General features: G+C 36.9%; 1 protein-coding gene across 2 annotated transcripts in view; it reads right to left on the bottom strand.

The window, feature by feature from the left end:
* ADGRG7 (adhesion G protein-coupled receptor G7) overlaps positions 1 to 17,304 on the bottom strand; it is a 71,483-nt gene that overhangs the window by 23,119 nt on the left and 31,060 nt on the right. For both annotated transcript variants that reach the window (XM_044255027.1, XM_044255026.1), the window contains 5 exons: positions 13,633 to 13,772; positions 13,413 to 13,520; positions 5,638 to 5,798; positions 5,043 to 5,198; positions 480 to 592 (listed from right to left, as the gene is read on the bottom strand). In XM_044255027.1, coding sequence (XP_044110962.1) covers positions 480 to 592; positions 5,043 to 5,198; positions 5,638 to 5,798; positions 13,413 to 13,520; positions 13,633 to 13,772 — 678 coding nt within the window. The remainder of the gene's footprint in view (positions 1 to 479; positions 593 to 5,042; positions 5,199 to 5,637; positions 5,799 to 13,412; positions 13,521 to 13,632; positions 13,773 to 17,304) is intronic.

The following is a 17,304-nucleotide window of genomic DNA, read 5'->3' as shown; positions in this document are numbered from 1 at the left end:
GGTTTATAGGTAATTTTTTAATTAGATTTTTTTGAACTATGAAATTCAAAGACTTTTTTAAAGTTTCACTATTTGAAAACTTAATATATATTTTAAACTAGTTTAATTTTCAAAAACTTACTATTTAGCAATGTTTTATTCATTGGCAAACACAAATTGGTACATATGGTTCTGTTCAACACAAAGGAATTATAACATTAATGAGCTTTGGGACCATACTAGTTTTACACGAGAAGCTTATAATTACATGGTGTGCAATTTTTCTTCAAGGCATTTGCCACAGTTCTAATTATATATTTATTTGTATGTATTTCTTAGCTTCTCCGGAACTGAGTGTCCTCTTCTATAAAAAGAGCTTGTTGAACTAAATCTGATTTCCCTGTAGTTCCAAAAGACTGTATTCTGATGAGAATATGTGCAGAGGAAATAATATCAGGATAGCAATTTCTCTCATAAGAAGAGCATGCAGCCTTTCTTACCTGGTGACAATCTGAAATATAATTGTGAGAACCAGACCAGTAATGGACAGGGCACATCCAACGCTGGATAGTATGTTTAGTGATTCAGGATATTTATAGTTCTTTTTGAAACTCTGGAAAATAAGTTAAGACTTATACTTATAAATAACCATTCCTGAAATGTCTATGAAAGTCATCATAAAAAGTTACATTGCTCAAAATACCAGATAGTTGTCAGATACATCTTTTTATAAAACTTGTGAAGTTTTAAAAGGAAATAAATGAACCCCTCATCTCTAAGCAGTCTATATGAAGTAGTGTTGAGAACAGTTATCTGTCAGTTAGGGAAAACATGTATACTTCTCCTCAATGTTTAAAATCAAAGTTGTTTGGATTAGATTAAAGTTGGCTGAAGTTATTTCATTTATCCCTTACATTACTTTTAGGTGTAATTATAATCTAAGAGGAAATCTGCATATGTAAGCTAATGCACTAAAAATAAAGTTGCAGAAATATTTTTTAGACATGGAAAGATGTTTATATGATCCTGTAATCTTTTTTTAAAAGGAGATCTCATTTTTGTCTAATGTATCTATGCCAAGTATTTATTCATAGATAAGTATACTGCCTGTGAGTATGTACTCTTAGAAATCTGGTGAGGTAATAATCGTGGCCATTGAGTAGGGTATATATAATTTTTTGCCTCTCTTTAACAATTAAAAAAATTATAAAGTAATATTTATATAACATGAAAGTAATATAGAAGCATTAAAAAAAGCCCATAGTTTTCTCTTACCCCCATATCATACCACCCTATCTCTTAAAATCCTATCTCTTCCCCAGAGGTGATCTTTTTTATAATATATCTACAAATATTACCTATGTCTCTTGTACAAATACATAGCAGTTTGTTAACATATTTTAATTTGAATTGCCATGTTAATTAAAGATGTTATAAATATTTTTCCATATTAGTATATTTCTGTTTAGTAGATAAACTTTCATACCTTATGCAATAAGTATGTACTGCTTTTATAGGAAGAAAACAAAAATAAAATAAATTTCATTTTAAAAACAAAGATTTCACATTACTTCTTGTGTACACTATATTGAGTAAATACCAAAGAATCATAGAACATATAGAGCTCATCAGGCCTTAGAAATCATCTATTTGCTTAGAGCCTATCTGCTCCTACTTTATATACAATCCTAATCAGCCTTTTAAAAAATTTGGCAACCCAAAACTAATTACAAATGTGAGTGGTAGGCACTGAGGCAGACTCAAACATTAATGATAAGAAACAGCTGAAAGTTTGACCTCAGGTAAGAAGAAAAATAACTATGACAATGTAGTCTGTATCATTTAATATATATAGCAACCCAAGCTTTACACAGCTAGTGAATGATGCTAATGATCTTTAAGATATCAAAAAAGTTAAAATTTTATCTTTATTATTTTCTTATTAAGAAAGCAGATCTCTAGCGGCACGTGGGTAGTTCAGCCTGTGAAGCTCTGCCTTTGGCTCAGGTCATGATCCCAGGATCCTGGGATCGAGCCCCAAATTGGGCTCTGCATTCAGTGGGAGTCTGTTTCTCCCTTTGCCCTGCCCACTCCTCATGCTTGCTCTCTACCTCTCAAATAAAGAAATAAAATCTTAAAAAAAAAAAAGTAGATCTCTATGTAATATGTTAGAAAATGATCAAAATCAATTAAGAAAGGCTTTGATCATTAAAATAAGAAAAGTATAACCTCACACTTGTCAGAATGGCTAAAATTAACAACACAGGAAATAAGAGTTGTTGGCAAAGATGTGGAGAAAGGAGAACTCTCTTACAGTGCTGGTGGGAATGCAAACTGGGTGCAAACACTCTGGAAAACAGTATGGAGTTTCCTTGAAAAGTTAAAAATACAACTACCCTACCATCCAACAATTGCACTACTAGGTATTTACTCCAGAGGATACGAATATAGTGATTCAAAGGCGCACACACACTGATGTTTATAGCAACATCATCAACTCATCAACAATAGCCAAATTATTGTAAGAGCCCAAAAGTTCATCCACTGATGAATGGATAAAGAATTAAATGGTGTATATACATAATGGAATATTACTCAGACATCAAAAAGAATAAAATTTTGCCATATGCAACAATGTGGATAGAGCTAGAGTGTATTATACTAAGCTAAATAAGTCAGAGAAAGACATACCATAGGATTTCACTCATATGTGGATTTGAGAAACAAAACAGTTGAAAATAGGGGAAGGAAAAAAAATGAGATGGAGGGAGGCAAACCATAAGAGACTCTTAACTATAGAGAACAAACTGAGGCTTGAAGGAGGGGTGAAGGATGGGCTAGATGGTTGATGGGTATTAAGGACAGCACTTGTGATGAGCACTGGGTATTATATGTAAGTGATGAGTCATTAAATTCTACTCCTGAAACCAATATTATTCTATGTGTTAACTAACTAGAATATAAACAAAAACTTGAAACAACACAAAAAAAATTGTACTGAAAGTTAAATCCAGTGCATTAAAGTAAGTAAAGGAAATAAATGATAGACAGGAAGGAAGGAAAAAAGAAAAGAAGGAAGGGAAAAAAATTTATAAAACATGGTTCTATATTGGGGCACCTGGTGGCTCAGTTGGTTAAGCATCCAACATTTGATTTTGGCTCAGATCATGATCTCAGTGTTGTGCGTTCAGGCTCTGTGTTGGGCTCCACACTGGGCATGGAGCCTGCTCCTGCTTAAGATTCTGTCTCTCTCCCTCTTCCTCTGCCCTGCCCTATCCCCTCTCAAAAACAAAACAAAACAAAACAAAATAAAACAAAAAACCCCATGAGTTTCTATAATTTGTTATTATATGTTGTATCAGTGCCTGGGTGGCTCAGTGGGTTGAGCCGCTGCCTTCGGCTCGGGTCATGATCTCGGGGTCCTGGGATCGAGTCCCGCGTCGGGCTCTCTTCTCAGTAGGGAGCCTGCTTCCCCCTCTCTCTGCCTGCCTCTCCATCTACTTGTGATTTCTCTCTGTCAAATAAATAAATAAAATCTTAAAAAAAAAAAAAAAAGTATGTTCTGATCTCAACTGGCTTCCCAAAGAGCTACCTCACAGCTCCTAGGGAATGAAAATACTTGCTTTTCTCAGGAAGATTCATAATATTAATAAGTGTAAGATACTACATCCTTCCCCATTCTACTGCATATAAAATCATTCCATCAAGTATAAAAACTAACACTTTTGGATTTAGAAAAGTAATAGATTTCTGGAAACAGAACAAACAGGTTTTTCTCTTCAAAGAGCCAGCCCAAGAACTTTCAGAGGTGCACTTGTAGCTACACACCAGAACTAAGTGTTATCAGTTATTTGTACAGAGTAGCTTTGTAGTCAAAAGGTATAAGGAGGAACGCCTGGGGGGCTTATTTGATTTTGGCTCAGGTCATGATATCAGGGTCATAGATCCATGCTTGACATGGAGCCTGCTTAAGATTCCCTCTCTCTCTCCCTCTCCCTTTGCCCTTCCCCCTCCAAAAAAAAGATGTAAGGAATACATTGATAGATGAATGCCTAAGGAAGATGTGGTAGATATGAATGATGGAATATTATGCAGCCATCAAAAGGATGAGTTTGGGCCATCTGCAACAACATGATGGACCTAGAAGATTATATGTGAAGGGAAATAAGTTGGACTGAGAAAAAAAGAGAAATCATATGATTTGACTCGTATGTGAAAACTAAAAAAAAAAAAAAAAAAATGAATGAACAAAAAGCATAATCAGATCTGAAAATACAGAGCACAAACTGATGGCTTCCAGAGGGAATGTGTGAAGGGGAGTGGGAAATACAAGATTCTGGGAATAAATTAGCCATAGGAATAAAAGGCACACCATAAGGAATATAGTCAATGATACTGTAATAGCATTGCATGGTGACAGATGGTAGCTACACTTGTGGTGAGCATAGCCTAATGTAGAAACTTGTGAAATCACTATGTTGTACACCTGAAACTAATGTAACATTGTGTGTCAACTATACTCAAATTTTTAAAAATTTAAGATATAAGGAATACATAAAGGAACTGTGGGACAAATTGGATGAATTCAAGAGCTATTACTCTTTTATCTTCTAGCATAAACTTAGCAACTTAGATTATTCCAATGGAAAAAGCTTTGGGTAACAGGTTTCAACTGCCCATCCATAGTTAAGTATGTACTGAACCCGTACCCAACACACAGCCATACAGCCTTACCTCTGGATATAACAACTTCAAGCTTCACAACATGTGAGTTAGTTGAATGGAGTCTATCAGCTCTTCTTTGCATATGGGCTCCCTTCTCAGTATTAAATACACGGTACTGACCTCATCCACCCTGAAACCATACTGCAGGAAGCTCTATATCCTTGCTGTTACCAGCACTTCCTTTTTTAGTCTTATCCCTTCATTCCCTGCTTATTCATTTAATCTAGATTGAATATCTATGCAAACTAAGCCCCCCGAAACATCTCCAATTAGCACATGCCAGAATTATGTATAAGGGAAATTTGTGTCTGGAAAGAGACTACTGTGTACATCCTTACCATTAATACAGCAAAATTAGTAGTATGGTTGCAGTGACAGTACAAGAAGTCATCAGCGTTCCCACTTTTGTGACACCCACGTGTGTCCCAATCCTTTGTTGCAAGATTCCAATAGACACAAGCATAGGAATGGAGCTGGAATTCTTTTCGGTTATACTGTAAATTGAAAAGACAATTGCAACTGATTTCTTAAAAATGCTGAATCAAGTAAAAAAAATAGGATAATCTAAGATAAAATAAGTGTATGAGAAATCAATTAGGTAGGTACTAAGTACAACATCTTCCTTAGAGATTGGGGGGGAGGGAAGGATGTAAAATTCAAATTAGCTGATTTTGCATTTATCTAGCCTGACCAAAAAACATGGATATTTAAATGAATATCTTCGAAGAATTATTAAAAGAATTTTTCTGTTAAATCAATATATTATATGCCTAAAACAAATATTACACTGTTTGTTAACTAACTGGAATTTAAATAAAAATTTACATAAGTATAAAGAGTTTTCCTGTGGATTTCTTTTGCCCAACCAACCCCGCTTTTGTAATCAAAAGTGGCCTGAATTTTGTTGTTGTTGTTGTTAGTGGAAAAACTCACCTTTGGATTAAAGACAATGTCAACGGAAGCTCCCTGACTGTTATTTTCATTAGTACTGCCTGAGATAATTTTTTGACTAAAATTTGATTTAGTTTTAAAAGTTTTTGACTGGAAGAGCTTGTTGTTTTGATACACTACAAAGCCACATGCCGTTGTGTTACCTGTGAGACAAAAAAAAAAAAAAAATCAGCAAATGAAACAAATGAACACTAGGGCAACAAAAAACAAAGTCCCATATCATTATTCAACCTCATGACTGCTTACTGTAAAGTACAGTAAAAACAGTTTGCTAGCCTAATCTTTATTTAATTAACATGTATAACCTATACCTGGCCATCCTACTCACATTAATTTTTTCCAGAGGTTCAGACTCCTTACCTTCTAAATGGCTACAAAAATTTCTGCCTAATTCATCTCAAGGAAGTATTATAAGGATTTCATGTATAAAATAAACATCTTGCTTTCTTTTCTCTTTTTTTTCTTTTCTTTTCTTGTTTTTTGAACATCTTGCTTTCTATGCAGTTAAACAGTGAATATGACATCCAGGTAGCCCAAGGCCGTGTAGTTCCCCCACCACCACCACCCAACTGCCCACCGATGAGACATCAGACAAGAAAGAGCAAAAAGTAAATAGTGAGTATTGGGTTGGCAGTGCCTAGGAAAGTGTTATGAGACCTGTTTCCTATTACAAGGGACAGAAGCCAGTCTTTCACTCACAGAGCCAGGAGTTCACATAGTGCGTATCAGGGACTGTTTTAAGGGAGATACTTTCCATCATCTCCTGAACCACTGGTCTCTGCTACTTCATGATGATCATGGATTTTTCCCAAGGCTGGGAGACTATTGTGACATATTTCTTCAGGACCCTGGGAAAAAGTGGTCGGCTGTTCCTCAGAGATCCTAGAAAAGCATGCCACAGCAGAGGGTTTTGCATGGAGGCAGCCATGGTGGTTGACAAACAGAAGGATCTAAGGAATGCCCCTAACGCTTTATCCAACTGTTGGCCATATTTAAGACAAAAGCAACTGTAACAATTACAGGTTTGAACTCAATTAATTTTTTAAACTCTGCATTTACAAGTGATATCAAGAAAACTGAAACAGTGGCAAGATAGGCAGACAATGCCTTGACAATTCCGACCATCCTCCCAGACAGCCATGTTCTAGCCTCTACCTGGAAATAAAGACATTGGTTTACGGAGCGTTCTCATGGCACATTGGACTTGCCAAATTATTCCTTCTGGACACTAGATGACAAAGTTAGCCTGAAATTTGCAGTAAGGCTTCTTTTCATTATTACTGTGGGTGGAGTTTTGGTTTGTTTGTTTGTTTGTTTTTTGCTGTTGTTTTTTAAATAAAAGAAGGACATGCTTGATGTAAAAGTGGAGTCCTGGGTGGCTCAGCTGGTTAAGTACCGGACTCTTGACTTGGCTCAGGTCAATCTCAGAGTCATGAGACAGAGCCCCATGTCAGGCTCCATGTTCAGCAGAGACTCTGCTTGAATGTCTCTTTCTCCCTGTCCCTCTTCCCCTCCTTTGTTCATGCATGTGCACACACACACACATGCGTTGTGTTCTCTCTCTCGAATAAATAAATAAATCTTTAAAAATATATAAACAAACAAATAAATAAAAGTCAAATCCGTAGAACAGTGTGGAGATTCCTCAAGAAATTAAAAATAGAGCTTTCCTATGACCCTGCAATTGCACTACTGGGTATTTACCTCAAAGAGACAGATGTAGTGAAAAGAAGGGCCATCTGTACCCCAATGTTTATAGCAGCAATGGCCACGGTCGCCAAACTGTGGAAAGAACCAAGATGCCCTTCAACGAATGAATGGATAAGGAAAATGTGGTCCATATACATTATGGAGTATTATGCCTCTATCAAAAAGGATGAATACCCAACTTTTGTAGCAACATGGACAGGACTGGAAGAGATTATGCTGAGTGAAGTAAGTCAGGCAGAGAAAGTCAATTATCATATGGTTTCACTTATTTGTGGAGCATAGCAAATAGCATGGAGGACAAGGGGAGATGGAGAGGAGAAGGGAGTTGAGGGAAATTGGAAGGGGAGGTGAACCATGAGAGACTATGGACTCTGAAAAACAATCTGAGGGTTTTGAAGGGGTGGAGGATGGGAGGTTGGGGGAACCAGGTGGTGGATATTAGAGAGGGCACAGATTGCACGGAGCACTGGGTGTGGTGCAAAAACAATGAATACTGTTATGCTGAAAAAAATAAATAAATTTTTTTTAAAAGTGAAAAAAAAAGTCAAATCCATAGAAATATAGAGGTTAAAGAATGAAAGTACCTTCTTACCCCTCTCCTCATTCCTACAATATTTTGGTCGTTTATTAAAAAACAATCACTTTCATCTAGATACAAAGATTCATCAGAAAAAAAATTCTATTTACTATTTTAATTTTTGTTAAATCTTCATATTTCTAGATATGCCTTCTTGACATTGATTTATATTCTTTCACTCTGTTTCCCTTTTTGTAATCAAATTTGTTAGAATCTTGACTATATTATTAGTCTTTTCAAGGAAATGATGGGGGTTTTTTGTTGATCAAGCCTAGCTTTTGTTAATTTCTATTTTTATTAAGCTTCTCCATCACATTTACTAATTATTTCTTTCTAGTTTTTTTACATTCACTTTATTTTTATTATTCTTTAGTTGCTCAGTTCATTTTTTAACAATTTCTTTTATTTTGTAATAAATTTATTAAAGCACATATATTTTTTAAATAATTTAAATAGTGTACTTTAAATAATTTACTTTAAACACTACAAACATGCAAAAGAAAATATAGGAGGCTATCATTATGACTTTAATATAGGAAAGAATTTGAAGAATTCTTTGTCCACACCCCATAGGTGTAGATATGTGGTATTCTCATTGCCATTAATTTCCAAGTACTTTGTAATGTACACTTTAGTTTCCTTTCTAACAATATTTATTCTTAATTTCTAACTGGGATAAAACTTGGGCTATTCTTTTGTGATACTTTCTAGTTTTATTGCATTGTGGTCAGGAACTATGTCTTATGTAACTTTTATTTTACAAAATGCATAAGCTTTTGTACATGGTCAGTAGCAAATGACCATGTAGTGAATAATGAGTAGATGGTCAATTTTTGAAGGACCTGATGGCTATGTGAAAGAATTTTCATTATCTCTTTTTGGCCTACAAACAAAATTAGACACACACTTAAGTGTATATAAAGGTCAAGTTCATTAATTTTTTTGTCTACTTGCTCTTTAATTTCTGGGATAGTTGCACTAAAATCTTTACTTAGAAGAATGGTTTGTCAGTGTGCCCCTATATTTCCAACAACTTTTGTTTATATATGTCAAATTATGTCTTTCTAGGAGAAAAAAGAATTAAAATACAGATAATTTGGAGCTTTAGTTTCTAAAAATTGTATAAAATATGTCCCTTTCAGAGGTGTCTGAGTGGCTCAGTGGGTTAAGCATCTACCTTTGGCTCAGGTCATTATATCAGTGTCCTGAGATCAAGTTCTACATCAGGCTCCCTGCTCAGTGGGGAGCCTGCCTCTTCCTCCCTGCCTCTCCCTGCTTGTGCTCTCTCTCTGTCAAATAAATAATTTTTTAAGTCCCTTTTAGTCTAATCTGAGTCTCTATCTCTTAACAGTGTGTTTTAGCCCATTTGAAAAGATTAATAACTTATAAGGAATAAGAAGTTAGATCCCTATCTTTCACTAAACATATAAGCTCTAGGTTCACTGAAGACCTAAATGCATACACAAACACTAAAAACATGCAGAAGAAAATATGGAAGACTATCCTTGTGACTTAAACATAGGGAAGGGTTTCTCTTATAAAGTACCAGTTATAGGGGCACCTAGGTGGCTCAGTGGGTTAAACTTCTGCCTTCCGCTCAGGTCATGATCTCAGGGTCCTGGGATTGAGCCCCACATTGGGCTCTCTGCTCAGCAGGGAGCCTGCTTTCCCCTCTCTCTCTGCCTGCCTCTCTGCCTACTTGTGATCTCTCTCTCTCTCTCTCCGTCAAATAAATAAATAAAATATTTTTTTAAAAAATTACCGATTATAGAGGAAAATACTGATACAGTGGACTGCCCTATAAATTTAAACGTGGGTGTGACAAAAGATGTAAAAAGCCAAGCAAAAGAAAGCTACAGACTGGAGGAAAGATATTTGCAACTTTATAACCAATAAAGAATTAGTATCCAGAATACAAGAACTTCTAATGACCAATAAAAGAAAGACAAACAATTCAATAGAGAAATGATCATAGTGTTCAAATAGGCAAGTCACAGAGTAGAGAATCAGAATGTCTAATAAATACATGAAAAGGTGTACAAATAAAGGAAGAAAAAAATCTAATGTATCATTGAATTTCCAAGCTGCCAAAGGAATATAACAATATTTGTAACATATTTATCAGATAGACAAAGTAACAAACAAACAAGAAACAATACTTGTAACATGTTTATCAGATAGACAAAAGTTAATAAGCTTATAACGTGTGAATAAATCTCCCAAAAGTGATGTGTAGTTTAAAAAAAAAACAAGTTCCATACACCATGATACCACTTAAGTAAATATTTAAAACCCACAAAATAGAATATTTTATCTATGGATATAAAAATACGTAGCAAAAGTCTAAAGGCAATCATAAAAATGAAACATACCAACTTAAGAAAGATAAAAGTTCTGGGAGGGAGGGATGGGAAAAAATTAGGATATGGACCTGTAAAAAGAGGTATGGACCTCTTTTTTTTTTAAGAGGTCTGAAGCACACAGCAAAATTTGACATCTGTTTACCTTGCTCTACCTGTGGGTACACAGGTGTTACATACATCTATACTTTTCTATATGCATGAAATATTAAAAAAAAAAAAACTTAGATTTGGTCTCTACCTTCACAAAGCATGTAGCCAAAGCAAATGGCAGCAAAATTTCACAGCATGCCAGATCCATGAATAATACCCCTTCTTCTTTATCGAAGCTATTATAAATTCTAAATTATTATGAATTCTAAAATATGCACTTTCTTTTTTTTTTTTAAAGATTATTATTTATTTATGTGACAGAGAGAGATCACAAGTAGGCAGAGAGGCAGGCAGAGAGAGAGAGAGAGGAGGAAGCAGGCTCCCTGCTGACAGAGAGCCCGATGCGGGACTCGATCCCAGGACCCTGAGATCATGACCTGAGCCAAAGGCAGAGGCTTAACCCACTGAGCCACCCAGGCGCCCCAAATATGCACTTTCTAATTGGAGTGATTTTTAAGTTTTTTTTTCTCAATTTATTTATTTTCAGTAAAACATTATTCATTATTTTTTCACCACACCCAGTGCTCCATGCAAGCCGTGCCCTCTATAATACCCACCACCTGGTACCCCAACCTCCCACCCCCCCCCGCCACTTCAAACCCCTCAGATTGTTTTTCAGAGTCCATAGTCTCTCATGGTTCACCTCCCCTTCCAATTTACCCAAATTCCCTACTCCTCTCTAACGCCCCTTGTCCTCCATGCTATTTGCTATGCTCCACAAATAAGTGAAACCATATGATAATTGACTCTCTCTGCTTGACTTATTTCACTCAGCATAATCTCTTCCAGTCCTGTCCATGTTGCTACAAAAGTTGGGTATTCATCCTTTCTGATGGAGGCATAATACTCCATAGTGTATAGGGACCACATCTTCCTTATCCATTCGTCCGTTGAAGGGCATCTTGGTTCTTTCCATAGTTTGGCGACTGTGGCCATTGCTGCTATAAACATTGGGGTACAGATGGCCCTTCTTTTCACGACATCTGTATCTTTGGGGTAAATACCCAGGAGTGCAATTGCAGGGTCATAGGGAAGCTCTATTTTTAATTTCTTGAGGAATCTCCACACTGTTCTCCAAAGAGGCTGCACCAACTTGCATTCCCACCAACAGTGTAAGAGGGTTCCCATTTCTCCACATCCTCTCCAACACATGTTATTTCCTGTTTTGTTAATTTTGGCCATTCTAACTGGTGTAAGGTGATATCTCAATGTGGTTTTAATTTGAATCTCCCTGAGGGCTAATGATGATGAACATTTTTTCATGTGTCTGATAGCCATTTGTATGTCTTTATTGGAGAAGTGTCTGTTCATATCTTCTGCCCATTTTTTGATGTGTTTACCTGTTTCGTGTGTGTTGAGTTTGAGGAGTTCATTATAGATCCTGGATATCAACTTTTTGTCTGTACTGTCATTTGCAAATATCTTCTCCCATTCCGTGGGTTGCCTCTTTGTTTTTTTGACTGTTTCCTTTGCTGTGCAGAAGCTTTTGATTTTGATGAAGTCCCAAAAGTTTATTTTTGCTTTTGTTTCCTTTGCCTTTGGAGACATATCTTGAAAGAAGTTGCTGTGGCTGATATCAAAGAGATTACTGCCTATGTTCTCCTCTAGGATTCTGATGGATTCCTGTCTCACGTTGAGGTCTTTTATCCATTTTGAGTTTATCTTTGTGTACGGTGTAAGAGAATAGTCGAGTTTCATTCTTCTACATATAGCTGTTCAGTTTTCCCAGCACCATTTATTGAAGAGACTGTCTTTTTTCCACTGTATATTTTTTCCTGTTTTGTCAAAAATTAATTGACCATAGAGTACAGGGTCCATATCTGGGCTTTCTACTCTGTTCCACTGGTCTATGTGTCTGTTTTTATGCCAGTACCATGCTGTCTTGGTGATCACAGCTTTGTAATAAAGCTTGAAATCAGGTAAGGTGATGCCGCCAGCTTTATTTTTGTTTTTCAACATTTCCTTAGCGATTCGGGGTCTCTTCTGATTCCACACAAATTTTAGGATTATTTGCTCCAGCTCTTCGAAGAATGCCGGTGGAATTTTGATCGGAATGGATTTTTAAGTTTTATTCTTTTTAGAGCAGGAGGGGCAAAGGGAGAGAGAAAATCTCAAGCAGACTCCTTACTAAGCACAGAGCCAGACGCAGGGCTTGATTTCACAACACTGAGATTGTGACCTGAGCTGAAATCAAGAGTCGGATGCTTAACCCACTGGCCACCCAGCACCATACATTGGATTTTTTTTGTATTTGGGAGAGAATAAAAGTAAATGTGTGCACTTGCTTTCTTTATTATTATTGTCAAAATAATCATTATTTTAGACTTTGAAAATTACAAACATTTCAAGTTAGACACAAAATTTTCTAAAGGGCTATATGAAAGATACAGGGAGCCCATGGTGAGCACCATATTAGTGGAGATAACTAATATCTGTTGCTACAAGATGAGGACTGTGCCAATTATATAAAATATCCCAAGGCAGGTCCACAGGATGAATCTGAGCCTGCAAGTGCCATGCCTAGAGTAAATATGAGCCAAGTTTATGACTGAAATTTTTAAATATATTTTTAAGTGTAAACCTGGCTTGTATTAGCTAGATTTTTCTTAGAAAACAGACTTGTGTCCATGACCAGAGCATTTCAATTCTGCTCCAAAGGTTTTTTAAAGGGGAGGAGGGAAGAAGAAGAAATTCATCTCTATCGTCTAGAATAGTAGAGTTGAGATTACCATAATTTTAAGATTTTATTTATTTCAGAGAGAGAGCGTGCAGTGGGCATGAGTGGGGGGAGGGGCAGAGGAAGAATCAGGCTCCCTGCTGAGTGGGGAGATGCACATGGGGAGCTCAATCCCAGCTGAGGTCATGACATGAGCTGGAAGTTAGATGCTTACTGACTCAGCCACCCAGGTGCCCCCAATTTGAGTGTACTTTTTAATGTAACAAAGTCTGAGACCTACTTGATGAGGTATTGAGCAGGATTTGAAGTTCAGTCTCCCCATTTGGATTAAGGGCTTCCACATCTCTCTCCACAACTGTGGAACCAGGAATGAGAGAATCACTAGATCCTGTCAGAGGAAAAAAGTAGAGTTTTAAGAGTCTACATTTTCTTAGAGCATTATTCATGGTTGGTAGCAGAATGTTGTCTGCTACGATAAGTTCATGAGACAAACAACTCACCTTTCTTCACAGAGAAGCGAACACTTGTGGAATGCCCAGTGCTTTCTGAAGACAAATCCACAGACTGTACTGCCACATTGGGCTCCACCACTGCCCTGTTACCCAAAGACGTGGAATAAATTTCCATTTGTGTAACAAGCCTGTATAGGATAAAATATAACAACATAACATTCTAGAGATTTATCATAAAAAGGTTTGTGTTCTCTCCCTCATTCCAATAGAAAGGCATAACCACAGAACTCACATGATCACAACATAGATATGATCCACTTAAAATAATTTATGTTCTTCACCAGAGTCTTGCTTTGTTGTATATACGTTTTTTTCTAAAGTTCTGATGGACTGAAGGATACTGCATATATAGATGTCAGAAAGCTGGAACTCAAGAATGACAAGTTTCCCCACAGAAATAGTCTCTATTGTGCTTCTCTTTCACACCAAGGATGATGTTGCTATCGGTCATTGGCCAGACATGTGCTTCTTGTTTCTCCTTGTGCCCCTTATTTAACTCCCTCCTCTCACCCAAACCCCTTGGGATCTAAACCATTTCCTATTAGTTGTTGGTTCAAGAGGCAACAATTTATTTGGAACCATGCAAGAATAGAGCTCTGAGCTCACTACCTCAGTTATTATCTTTACATTGCAAGTTTCCACAATGTTCTTTTCTACCTTGGATAACTTTGAAGACAGATTAGTTGGAAGGTGGGATGGAGCAGGAGAGCCTGTCAGTTTGGTGTTCTACAAAGAAAAGTCATAAGACCTTTTCTTTTCCTTGTTTCCTACAAGAAGTATTTGCATTACTTCTGTACCTGATCAAACAAAATCTCTATAGCTAAGATAACTGATTCAATCAAGTTTTCCCAGAAGTAAGGAGATTTCATTAAAATGTAGTTGCTCCATATTCTAAGTCTTTATTTTGGCCACTAAAGTATTTTTCACTTTTCCCAACTGACATAATAAAGAAACAAATTTTAAAATAATTGAAGATTGCTTTTATAAAGAGAATATGATAATCATTTATATGGAAACCATTTGAGTTCGCTTGTCTGTTTTGAATGTTTTCCTTTCATAACACCATTTTCTGAATTTTTAGCAATTCACACTATATATTTCCCACTTAATAAATAACAATCATATTCCAGAGCTGCTTTCAACAGAAAGAATACCTAACAGAATTCTAATCTTCTAAGAACATATTTCATACGTTTTGTTTTGTTTTGTTTTCAGCATAACAGTATTCATTGTTTTTGTACCACACCCAGTGCTCCATGCAATCCGTGCCCACTCTAATACCCACCACCTGGTTCCCCCAACCTCCCACGCCCCCGCCACTTCAAACCCCTCATTGTTTTTCAGAGTCCATAGTCTCTCATGGTTCCCCTTCCAATTTCCCTCAACTCCCTTCTCCTAACTCCCCATGTCCTCCATGCTATTTGTTATGATCCACAAATAAGTGAAACCATATGATAATTGACTTTCTCTGCCTGACTTACTTCACTCAGCATAATCTCTTCAGTCCTGTCCATGTTTCTACAAAAGTTGGTTATTCATCCTTTCTGATGGAGGCATAATACTCCATAGTGTATAGGGACCACATCTTCCTTATCCATTCGTCCGTTGAAGGGCATCTTGGTTCTTTCCATAGTTTGGCAACCGTGGCCATTGCTGCTATAAACATTGGGGTACAGATGGCCCTTCTTTTCACTACATCTGTCTCTTTGAGGTAAATACCCAGGAGTGCAATTGCAGGGTCATAGGGAAGCTCTATTTTTAATTTCTTGAGGAATCTCCACACTGTTCTCCAAAGAGGCTGCACCAACTTGCATTCCCACCAACAGTGGAAGAGGGTTCCCCTTTCTCCACATCCCCTCCAACACATGTTGTTTCCTGTCTTGCTAATTTTGGTCATTCTAACTGGTGTAAGGTGATATCTCAATGTGGTTTTAATTTGAATCTCCCTGATGGCTAGTGATGATGAACATTTTTTCATATGTCTGATAGCCATTTGTATGTCTTCATTGGAGAAGTGTCTGTTCATATCTTCTGCCCATTTTTTGATATGATTATCTGTTTTGTGTGTGCTGAGTTTGAGGAGTTCTTTATAGATCCTGGATATCAACCTTTTGTCTATACTGTCATTTGCACATATCTTCTCCCATTCTGTGGGTTGCCTCTTTGTTTTCTTGACTATTTCCTTTGCTGTGCAGAAGCTTTTGATTTTGATGGCTTTTGTATTTCATATGTTTGTCAACCAAACAATATCTGCTGAGCACCAACTCAGAGGTCATACTCTATGAAACACTGGAGATACCAAGAGGCACTCCCTCAGGCATTGGAAGCCTAAAGGGAAGGGCATACTAGATATTTGGGAGTGACTGCAGGGTTCACAACCACTTTTGTAGGGCTGCTCTAGCCACAGCCACTTTCAAGGCCATTTTTTCCTTCCATATGATTCTTCCCTGCCCTTGCTATAATGATTCAATTAGAGATGAGTGCCTGCTTCAGAGTACCCAATGCAGAGGTTGGCCATTGACCAGCATAAATTCTTGGAAGAAGCAATCAGATTCTTTTCATTCAGGAATTTTCAAGTTAATGCCATAGTTATATCAGGAAAGTCATGGTGTAGAGGGGACCACAGAGGTCATTCTGTCATTTTAAGAACAAACACAAGTTTAAAATAAGATGCTTAATTTTTCCTGTTGAAAATAAAAGATTGGATGCCTGTGTGGCTCAGTAGGTTAAATGTCTGCCTTCTGCTCAGGTCATGATCCCAGGGTTCTGGGTTTGGGTCCTTCATTGGGCTCTCTTCTCAATGTGGGGAGGCTCTCTCAGTGGGGAGAGGGGCTCTCTGCTTCTCCCTCTCCCTCGGCCTGCTGCTCACCTTGCTTTGTGCTCGCTCTCTCTCTCTCTCTGTCAAATAAATAATATTTTTAAAAAGAAAAAAATATGTAAGTAAATTCTTTCAAATTTTTTCATGGTGCTTATCACCTTCTAACTTCCTACATCATTTACTTATTATGTTTATTATCTCTTATCCTTTCTCTGGAGTGTAAATACAATGAAGACAAGGATTTTCCTATGTCTTTAATCAACAGAATGTATTCCCAGCACATAAAATAGTGCCTGGCACATTAAGGGCTCAGTAAATACTTCATTGAATAAACTTGCTTTCCTACCTTAAAAAAATTTTTCCACTTTATGATCTAGGAATGTCTCTCTCAAGGACATGGAAGCCATCCCTTTAAAATGTGAACATCAAGGGAGTTAGTTTCTCTATTTCCCAGTTCCTGTGGGGCTAGGAGCCTGATTTTAGTGGGTGGGTACCCTGCTCCAAGTTGCAAGCCTACCTCTTGTCATAAAGATATGAGAAGTTTGTTCTTTCTCTGGATAAAGTTAGTTAGCTAACACAGATGGTCACCTCAAGTACTGGGTTAATTTAAGATGAACTATGTGTGACAGTGTTGTCAAGTTCTCTTAACTGAGGACTAGTTATTGATTACCTGAAAACACATAAGTAATAGATTATATCTGCTTGGCTATATAAAGAGGTGAGATTTCTCTCTGTAACTTTTAGTTTTTGCCTGTGATACACATCACATTCTGGTAATGCTTATGCAATAAAAAGTGTTTTCTTTCTCCACTATCTTTGTGGAGAGCATATCTGGGCTGAGA

This window comes from Neovison vison, chromosome 6 (genome assembly GCF_020171115.1).
Source record: "Neovison vison isolate M4711 chromosome 6, ASM_NN_V1, whole genome shotgun sequence".
In the NCBI taxonomy this organism is placed as follows: Eukaryota; Metazoa; Chordata; class Mammalia; order Carnivora; family Mustelidae; genus Neogale; species Neogale vison.
Note: the sequence above shows the minus strand (reverse complement) of the source record. Positions and strands in the feature narration are given on the sequence as shown.